The sequence below is a fragment of the Amborella trichopoda genome, chromosome 11 (genome assembly GCF_054954075.1).
Source record: "Amborella trichopoda isolate Santa Cruz 75 chromosome 11, AtrichopodaSantaCruz75HAP2 v2.0, whole genome shotgun sequence".
NCBI classification, from domain to species: Eukaryota; Viridiplantae; Streptophyta; class Magnoliopsida; order Amborellales; family Amborellaceae; genus Amborella; species Amborella trichopoda.
In genome coordinates, this window is record NC_142346.1 from 7,378,955 (window position 1) to 7,389,411 (window position 10,457).

The 10,457-nt window shown below is 37.4% G+C and overlaps 1 protein-coding gene across 2 annotated transcripts; it reads left to right on the plus strand.

The window, feature by feature from the left end:
• Window positions 1-696: 696 nt before the first annotated feature.
• LOC18444371 (uncharacterized) lies at window positions 697-7,409 on the plus strand. 2 transcript variants are annotated; one of them, XR_002282669.2, is made up of 8 exons: window positions 697-2,782; window positions 2,947-3,037; window positions 3,276-3,433; window positions 3,577-3,628; window positions 5,510-5,589; window positions 5,705-5,798; window positions 5,984-6,796; window positions 6,898-7,409. XR_002282669.2 is itself a non-coding variant. In XM_006854544.3 (7 exons), exons 1-7 carry the CDS (start codon window positions 1,544-1,546, stop codon window positions 6,487-6,489), a joined length of 2,220 nt encoding a protein of 739 aa, XP_006854606.2. In that variant the 5' UTR covers window positions 697-1,543; the 3' UTR covers window positions 6,490-7,409. The 2 variants fall into 2 exon arrangements, 1 of the variants encoding a protein (XP_006854606.2); XM_006854544.3 differs by having other exon boundaries at window positions 5,984-7,409.
• Window positions 7,410-10,457: the final 3,048 nt, after the last annotated feature.

Here is a 10,457-nt window from a genome sequence, read left to right on the forward strand (position 1 = left end):
ATAGGGAGATTTGACAAACACGATTTCAAAAGAGTAACCCTACTACCCAAAGAGAGATACTTGCACTTCCATAAATCCAACTTTTTTTGAATTCTTTTAAGCACTATATCCCAGACAACAATCGTAAGTCTTGAATCAAAGATAGAAAGACCCAAATAGGTCATTGGGAAGGAGCCAACCTTCCAAACCACAACATCAGCCATCTCCTCTATCACCCCATCCTCACAACAAATCCCAACCATGGAAGATTTATGAAAATTAACTCTCAGACCTAAGGTTGCTTCACAGATATCCAAAAATTTGCCAATGTTAGAAACTTGTAGTGTTTCTACCTCACAAAAAATAAAGGTGTAGTCTGCATATTGAAGATGAGAGATTTGGATATCAGAGTTAGTAATCCGAAACCCAGAGCTTTGAAATCCAATTTTTTTTTTTCTCATGTCCATGCATCTTGATGTCGAGATGATCAATTTGAGGATACTTGGGCATCAAAACAACCTCTTCTAATGAAAATTTTGAGGTAGGCTCTAATTTGATTGTTCATAGCCTTGGCTCTATATAAAATTTTTCCTAAAGTGTATGTATTTTAGAGAGAGATTCTAAAACTTCAAGAAACTTTCTATTTAAATGTTTCAAAAAAATAAATAGAAACTTTCTATTGTGCTTTAAATAATCTGTTATGGATGTAACTAAGGAGTCCGGCTTTAATCAGGATTAGGATTTAACTACGGGTATAGAGAGAGAAAAATCTTAGCTGGGTTTTGATAAGCGTGCCACACGTGTCTTCGGCCCGTCCGTTGCGTTTGTGCGTGTTTTGCCTCGAAGATCCCGTTATAATTCCTTCCGGCACCTCCTTTCTGCCTACAACGTTCCCTCTTTCTCTCTCTTTCTTTTTTTCTCTCTCTCAAAATCGGCACCCATCTCTCTCAATCGCTATTCTGCTTCTCTCCCTCTCAAAGATTGCTCTCTTTCTTTTCGCTCTTTGAATGCCCTGCGTTCTTTCTCTCTCTAGGGTCTAGATTTTGCTGCAATTTTTTTTGTTGCGGTCAATTCAGGGTTTGAGTTTACGGTTTCAACGTGGTTTCATGGAGAAGGGTTCGACTTGAAATTGCAGAAGAGGGGATAGCGTATACCACGGTGCTCTCTGGCTTAACAATCTCTTTTTTTAGGGTTTCGAGGTAATGTCAATTGGGTTTTCCACCTTTCATTACGCCTCAAGCTATTGTTTTCTTAGGAATCCCTTGAGTTCTTTCTCTCTCTAGTTCCCTCCTCTCTCTTGTCTCTCTAGAGATCGTTGCTTTTCTGGTGCAATGAATCCTCATGTTGGGTCCTAAACAATGGATTTAGCTGTAAAACCATGGTGTCCTGAAACTGCTTCTATGTTTCAGTGGGCGTGCTCTAACAAAGACTAAATTAGGTCCGATTATTTGGGATTTTTTATAATTGGGTTTGTGGTTTATATGTGCAAGCACTGTAAAAAATTGTGGACTTTGGGTCTCAACCATATGGACATATGCCATTCACGGGCTTGTTCTATGTTTGAATGATAATGGGGTCCTCCAGTGAAGAAGAGGAGGAACAATTCTTCGATTCGACAGATGAACTTTCGGGGTCTTCTTTCTCTTCTGATTCTAAATTTTCAGGGAGAGGCTATGAAATTACTGAGTTTGAGAATGTTGGATATGAGATTTGGAGGAATGAGCCTGAAAGCATCAAAGAAAGAAAGGAGAGATTTCTTCGTTCCATGGGGTTAATTGGAGAATTGGGTCCTTCAAAAAATGTTGGTCTCGATCCTTCCGAGACTCCTGATTGGGGTTTCTCTTGCAAGGGTGAATCAATCAATCTGTCCTGTGAATCGGATTTCTCAGTCACGAGTGACTCAATCAATCTCTGTCCGAGAAGGCTCATGGATACCAGTGGGACTGTGTTAAGAACCGATCCGCATTTCATTGGAGAAACTCATCAATATATGGCCACCTCTTGTTTAGAAAGTAGGGTAGAATCTGATATGAAGTATTGTAGAAATGATTCAGATTTGGAGAGAGAAAAGGAGATCAATTTCACCCAAACAAGGGAAGGTAGCCAGTTGAATAGGCTAAGAGAAGATGGGCCTGACAAATTGATCACTTTCAATAGAGCTCTGCGTATTTCTGATTTTGTGCGTCGCCTCTTTAGTAGAGAGTTTTCTTCTATTGATGGAGAAGACTCGATTTCAAGTGAAATTAAGAGTCAAAGAAAGGGGAATTGGTTGAAGAGATTGGGATCGTCCATGAAAAGACAAAGGGCTGGAATGTGCAGGCAAGATGATTCTGTAATGTGTTTGAATGAATTGAAATCAGGTGTAAAGAGGCCAGTTAGAATGAAGGTTCAGATTCACAATAAAAGATGCAAAGAGTTCAATGGTCTGTATATGGCCCAAGAAACTCGAGCTCATAAGGGATTCATTTGGACAATGAAGTTTAGTTTGGATGGTGAACTTCTAGCTAGTGGAGGCGAGGATGGGGTTGTACGTATTTGGCGTGTGATGTATACTTCAGCTGCTGATTTTGATGCCACAGAGGTAGATGGTTCATGTAAATACTTCACTTTGAAGAGTTCATCTGAATTGGTTCCTGTTTGTGTTGATGAAGAGAGAAAAGGCAAGCTTGGACCTAATAGAAAGAGAAAGGGTTTGGCTTCCATAGTTTTCCCTGAAAATATCTTCAAAATCTCAGAAGAACCATTGTGTGAGCTTATTGGACATTGTGGTGCTGTTTTGGACCTGTCTTGGTCCCAGTCTAAGGTCAGTCATTCTATACAATTATATTCTATTAGGAGAGTGCTCAAATTTCCTTTATCTAGTTTATTGTTCCTTTTGCTTTTTCCTTTTTGATAAATAACTTAGGGTAGATACCTACTTATTAATGAATGAAATGTCATTTAACTACATGCTCCTGGTTTTTGCAGTACTTGCTCTCGGCTTCTAAGGATAAAACTGTCCGTTTATGGCAATTGGGGTGCAATGAATGCGTTAAAGTGTTTCAACATAATAACTATGGTAAGTATTCCTTTCAGGTTAAGAACGCGTAAAAATAAAAGGCTCAATACTATTGCTGAAAATTGGACTGCCTTGTACCATTTCATCCTGAAATGTTGTGATTCATATGTCTACTTGAATACTTTAAAAAGTACGATGTTATATCTGTTGAAATGGGTTGTAAACTTTTGAAGCCTGTATAGCTATTGTCATTCCTACCCTTTCTCTCTCTGAATGTAATCCTCTCTTTATGCATCAGTGACATGCGTTCAGTTCAATCCTGTTGATGAAAAATACTTCATCAGTGGCTCGATTGATGGGAAGGTCCGGATTTGGGGAATTCATGAATGTCAAGTTGTTGATTGGGCTGATGTTAGAGAGATTATCACTGCTGTTTGTTACCGGCCAGATGGACAGGTATTTGTGTGGCTTTTTCTAGGTTTTTCTTGATGAACTAAAATCCCTTTAGCTTCAAATTATATGTTTATGGTAGGAATTTTGTATTGTTATAATCTGCTTGTTTGTGGTTTTAATCATTAGCCATTTGCTTTTTCATACAGGGCGGAATAGTTGGATCCATTGCTGGTACTTGCCGTTTCTATGATACATCAGGTATGGACCTACATGTATTAGGTTCTTTATCTTATATTTCTAAAACTAATGAAATTTTGGTTGGTGTCTATAATTATATTTAACTTTGTTTTTTTATAGCATTTTTAGCTTGTATTGATTTATGAAATTTGATTTGTTCTTTCCAATGATTTACCTGTAAATTTATTCAGTTATGACATATCTTCTCTCCTTTGTTTTCTTGATAGTTGAGTATGTATTTCCTAGTTATATTTTGGTGTCGGTTTTATGGGTTGTTTGATTGATGCTGGTATACTTGTCTATGTAAATGAGTATCTAAACCTTAATCTACTAGCCACATCTTAATATTAATACGGCAGATTATTATAATATGTACTTGATGATTTTCTACTGGGCTAATTTTGAGTTTAAGGTATGATTGCATTAATAGTATAGGGTTGTTGTTACATGAATTTCATAGTGTATCTTCCTATATTGAAATGCATTCTAATGATCTTAATACATAAATATTACAAATTTTGTTGCTCCTTCTTTGGAGTTTGGGCTTACAGATCATGGTTTGTGTTATTCCCTAGCTTGGGCTGCGGTGGTCATTTTTTTTTCGTAGAGTGGTTCCTAAGCTTCTTATGGGATGGTTTCAATACGCTTATCTATTGTTTTGATATGTGAACCCTTCCATCTTCAGTGAGTTTAGGACAGGGTTTAAGAAGCAAATCTTCTTCAAGCTAGTTTTTAAAACATAGAAGGTTAATTACAAGTAGATGTAAGGTGAATGAAGAGTTTGATAATTAAAATTAGTATGGTTAATAGCATATTTAGTGAGTATTTAAGTCCTATAGTTGAGGCATATTGATTTTTAGGTAGAATGTTAAACCACATGACGTGCATAAGCAGTATTGCCATTGCAATTTGAAGTCTCAATGCATTAGTACAATCTTGACTTCATTTCTGTCTCTTTCATCGCTGTGAATTCCTCTTGCTGGTTGTCCCTTCTGTTAGGCCAACTTACAGCCAGTTGTTCTCTTCCAAAAATTTCCATAGGAATGCATGTATCTGGTGCAGCTATGATAACCGATTTTCGCTCCCAATCTTCAGCCTGTCTAAGGTAGGCAGTGGTAACTACAGTTGCTACAATCCAATGCATGATTAAGTCTTGCTATGTCAGGGTAGGTTTTCCAAGTCCAGGACACTAGGTACAATTTCTCATGTTGAAAGTGAAACCACTGTTCAGGCTTGTCAGAAATGGAAATTCTTTTGTAGGAATTTTCCTTCTATCAGCTTCAACACAAGAGGACTTTTAATTCCAATTTCAAGGGAAGTATTTGTCTAGTAGGCATGTTGTGCTGTAATCAGATAAATAGGCTGTATTTTTAAAGCTGAAAATGCCTGTCGTCACTTAATATTTTAGTAGAACTAAGACACTTGTTGATCTTCTAGTATTAGAGTGTAGATTTATTCTCAATGCTTCTAACCATAGTTACCCATTGGTCATCAGATTGTAGTTGCACTAGGGAAAATGAATAGCTAGTTAGCACAAGCAGTTGCTGATTGGATGTTTATGGGGTTTCTGTTGGTAGGGCCTTATAAGGGCAGTTTATCCAAGGTGTTAAAAAAAAACAAAAGAAGGCGATCCTTGGTTTCTTGCTAGTTGAATTTAATTTTCACCCCCCTCGAGCCTTTAAAATTCTCAGAGAAAGTGCTCTTGGTCTCTTAGTAATTCAGGCTTAGGGAAGCGCATATGATTACATCTTGGTGGTGTTTGATTATTACCAAGCCTTAGATAGTTGGATCTGACTTGTATTATTTTCGGTTTACAAGCTTGACTAATTGGAATCTCTCTATGATATTTCAATTCCGAACGTTCGAGTGAAGAGACTTAATTGCGATATTTATGTCGTGTAGGGAACCAGTTGCAACTAGAAGATCAAATATGTCTGGGGAGCAAAAAGAAGTCGGCGGTAAAGAAGATAACTGGCTTTCAGGTATCATTCCTGATATAATTTTCCTTCAGGTGTTGTTGCTATGTTCAGATTTTTGCATGACACTTTTTCTATCCTTTGTTTGACTCATTTAGGCTTATGGTTATTTGATTTGCAGTTTTCTCCAAAAGATCCTCAGAGAGTTATGGTAACATCTGCTGATTCTAGAGTGCGGATTCTTGATGGAGTTGATGTGGTCTGCAAATTTAGAGGCATGTTATCTTCCCCCACTTTTATTCTTTTATAGTTCTTTGGTCATGATTTTTCTCATGGTGTTGGTACAAATATTATAGTCCTCAGACTTTGATCTACTTTGCAACATATCTTTGGAAGAGAGGAATTTTGGGAAATGGTGCTCTTTGGTTGGTTTTCTTATTGAGATCTTTCCAACATGCAGGCCCTCGCAACTCGACAAATCGGACATCTGCTTTGTTCTCTCCTAATGGACGCCACATTGTCTCAGCAATCGATGACTCTCGAATCTACATATGGAACTATGAACTCACCGATACCCTAACTCATAAGCCCACCAAATCATGGTCTTGTGAGCACTTCCTCTCTCCTGGTGCATCAGTGGCCATTGCATGGTCTGGTCTCATGCCTGACCAGCCTCCTTCCTCAAAGACCAGTCCTTATCACCCTGAACACCTTCAACCCTCTTCTTGCCCTAGAGAGTCCTGTCGCTTCTCTCTAAGTAATGGGTTCTCTCTGAGTAGTGGGTTCTTCTTGGATAGCATTTCCAAGGCGTCAGCAACATGGCCTGAAGAAAATCTCCCCCCTTTTACTGATTCATGTTGCCGCTCTGCTATCTCTGCCTCTACTTGGGGTTTGGTTATTGTTACTGCTGGGTACGACGGGCTTATCAGGTCTTTCCAAAACTATGGATTACCAGTTCAGCTATGATGGGTTTTGCTCTCTCTTTCTCTCGCATCACTAATGGCTCAGCTAATGGGCTGAGATCTCTTTCTACCCACAAGGCTTCATTGTCACTGAGAAGAATGTCATTGCAATTGACACTATTATGAAATTGGTGCTTCATAGACCTTTTGAATTCCTTAATCAATGGTGAAATCTGGTTACAATGGTTCTTCGGTCCTATGAGAATTATGGATTATAAGTACAGTTGTGATGGTTGTGCTCCCTCTGTCTTTCTACCCGACAAAGCCAAGCTGGGTGATATCCCAATTTTGAAATTGGCGAGGTTTCTTAGGTACTGTGTGTTATTGGGCCATTGGAAATTACTGCTGCTTGTGAATACATGTGCTTCCAGTGGTTGACTTTTTTTTATGGGTTTTGGTTGCCTTGTTTCAGTCGAGGAGTTAATCAAATGAGGCAATGCATACGAGGAAGAGAAGATGCTTATTTCCTTCAATAGAAACATTTAGCAAAGAAATGAAATTGGTGACGATAAAGGTGCAACAAGTTGTTTCTGGTGAAGAAAGAAAAGAAAGGTGGGGAGCAGCTGTCTGTTTCTTTATTAGAGAAGAGGCAACTCGGTTTTGTTGTGTTCATCTTGTTGATCTGTGAATTATACGGGGGTTATTTGTTATCACACATCTTATTGTGTGCGCCTTATTTTTTCTTGTTAAATTAAGTTTATTCATTCATTACCCAAGAGCAAGCTCGGAAATGCTTCTTTTTTTCTCTGTAAAGAACTCTACACCCACCTTTGCAAGGTGTGGAACTCTTGGAGGTGTTTCTGTGCACGTAATTGGTGTTTCAGGCCGAAATTCGAAAAGGAGTTTTGGTTGGCGATGAAAGAAAACTGGTTCCAATTTGTAATGTTTCTGGCTGAATTGGAATGAAATTTGATTGGAAACAAACTGAAATTTTATCTGTTAAATTGACATGCCTCTCTTTCCATGCATCTCTCTTATTGAGCATCTGTCACCTGTGTACGTGTGTGGACCGCTACCATGTCTTCCCCTACATCCTTTGCCTCGTGTTCTTGTTTGCTCTTTTTGGTGCGTTTTAGGTCTTCATTTCACTTTCCCAAACCACTTTCAATAGGATGTCGCTCGTTCAATGGTTCTTTGGCCACTTCCTCTGTATATTCCCTAATGGATAACATTTATATACGGTATCAACCTTGTCAGTAACCACACTTAAAAAAGTCCATGCCAAAAGAGTGTTACGATGATCTCTAACATTGTGGATAGAGGGTATTTTTCTGGTTTTCAGGTCTCTCATAATGCTACTTGAATTTATCACCTCTAATATGCGGATGATATTTTGTTTTTTTTGTGATGTGCGCGGATAAAGAATAAATTGACGAGATTGAAAGGTTTTTGATTTGTTGTGAGTTGGTTTTGAGTTTGAAAGTAAATTTTGGAAAAACAGCAATGATTGGTGTAAAGTGTAATGAGAAGCTGGTTAATGATTTAGCTTTGAGATTTGGGTGTAGGGTGGATAAGTTTCCCTTTAAATGCTTGGGCTGCCGATTTCAGATGGAAACTCGCCCAATCTCAGTTTGGGACAATGTTATTCAAATAGTTCAATTTAAGCTAGACTTATGAAAGCCTAAATACCTCTCTTTGGGGCGTTGAGTTACCTTACTGAACTCTTGTCTAGCAAACCTGCCTATTTATCAGATGTCTCTTCACCGTATGCTAATAGCAGTTTTAAAGTGTATCGAGTTTATGATGCACTACTTCTTGTGGGGGCTCCTTTGGAGAAGATAGAAAATTTCACCGTATTCGATGGGAGAAAGTTTGCACTCCCAAGTGTGAAGGAGAGTTAGGGATTATTGCTTATGAATGCTGCCTGGTTATGTAAATGGTGGTGGTGAAGTCTCTTAAATAAAAATCAGCTCTGGTATAAAATGCTCCTCTCAAAGTCTGACCCGGATGGGTTTGGGATGTGGATTAAAAGATGAGAGGGGAGGGATAGCACCTCCTTTTTATGGAGAGATATCTATGCACTCGAGCATATTGTTGATCGCAATATGTGATGCTTGTGGGTTTGAGAACTATGGTCTCTTTTTGGCACCATAAATGGTTGGGTAGCAAACCCTTGAAATATGCCTTTCTCCTTTTGTTTAAAAAAGTTAGCTGCCCCCATGCCACAGTTGCATATTTGGTGGAGTTTACTTTGTTTAAAAAAGTTAGCTGCCCCCAGGCCACAGTTGCAGATTTGGTAGAGTTTAGAGATGACAAACATAGCTAGAATATTACTTTCCCTTATGATAGAAATCATAATTATCTTTACCAACCGCTTATCGATATGTTTCAAAAGCTCGAGCAATCGTTTTTAAGGAAGCATGGCAAGGATGAAGTGTTGTGGGAAATTGAAAATGACGGTCTCTTTTCCGTCAAATCTGTCTATCTTTTACTCTTCTTTGGTAGAGTGCGTTGGACACTTCCAAGCTTGTCAAAGATTTGGAAATGGCCCATTTCTCATATGGTGCAAGTGTTCATATGGTTAGTGACCCAAGATAAAGTCCTAATTGTGGACAATTTAATTAAGAGAGGGAAGATCATCACAAATATGTGTTTGATGTGTAAAGAAGATGGCGAGGCAAAGGCGCATCTGTTTATCCCAGTGGTTTAAAAAACGGATCGGTGCCCCGGATTGGGCACTCTAAAAACCCATCCGGATCAGTGAATCGGCGATCCAGATTGGGAATCGGCCGAATCGGTCGGATTAAGCTTTAAAAAAAATCCAAAATTTTTTTATTAAATTTTCATTATAAATGTTGTTTTTTAGGAATTCAATAAAAAATGAGGGTATTGCATTATTAGCTTTCATTTTTTTCATCAATTTGCGAATATTGAGATGTTATTTCCCTATATGAACTTATGTTAACTATTAAATTTATAACATACAAAAGAAAAATTATATACAAAAAGTATATAATCATACATAGATTATAATAAATAGTGAATTAAATCGATGAAAAAATAGCCACTTAAATCTCGAATTGGCGGTAAACTCTAATCCGCTAAAAAAACCCCCAAATTATTACAACCTAATTAACTATAATATTATATACTGAAATTGAAATTGTTGGTTTATATTTTATAATTATTTTGTTATACAAATAATAACAAATCCTAAAAGATAAGAATATATTATGCTACATTTTTTTGCTTGTTGTATTACCTTTCATTTTCTTTTGACAACAAAAATAAGAAAATGATGCTATCAAGGTACCTTTTATTTTTCTATACTTTTTATTTTATTTTTTGATAAAAAATACTTGTTATATTACCTTTTAATTCTTGTTATATTGCATTTTGCTTTTTGAGAAGAAAATAAAAAAAATATTGTATTATATTTTTTTTTGAAAAACCTTTTATTTTTTATTTTTACTTTATTTTGTTCCTCTATTTTGTTTCTTGTAGAGGAAGCAAAACCTCTATTTTGTTTCTTGTAGATGAAACAAAAAAAGGAATGGCGCCCAAGGGGCTCGAAGTTCTAAGTTGGGACGTATAATAAGATTTTAATAGTCATAGCCACTAGCTCCAAGTAATAGCAGTGTGCTTTAAATATCCGTATAAATATTATAATCATTTACGTGTATGTGGGAATTATCCCATATCGAAGCTTTAATCTAAGTGTGTATCTTATAAATGCTTCTGGCAGGGCATTACAAAACACGTTGGTTGTGTAGCAGACTCAATTTCAGCATTGAGACCCATGTGTGCTTGGCGCATGGCAATAAATATACCTTTAAATTTTAAATAAATTACACCACCCAATTCTCTCTAGACACGAGCGATTATTTGTGTTTTGGCTAAATCGGCACGCCCGTATTGAATCGGGTGACTCGGCGACTTTTCAAACGATTATGTGTTTTGGTGACTCGACGACTTTTCAAAAGGTTCTTTAACGATTATGTGTTTTGGTGACTCGACGACTTTTCAAAAGGT

What these genes read in the sequence shown, in the direction of transcription:
- LOC18444371 (XM_006854544.3), top strand. Translation starts at nt 1,544, where the DNA reads ATGATAATGGGGTCCTCCAGTGAAGAAGAGGAGGAACAATTCTTCGAT. An exon ending in TGTCTTGGTCCCAGTCTAAG is followed by an intron (nt 2,783 to 2,946) that starts GTCAGTCATTCT and finishes TGGTTTTTGCAG; the next exon opens with TACTTGCTCTCGGCTTCTAA. An exon ending in AGAAGATAACTGGCTTTCAG is followed by an intron (nt 5,590 to 5,704) that starts GTATCATTCCTG and finishes TTTGATTTGCAG; the next exon opens with TTTTCTCCAAAAGATCCTCA.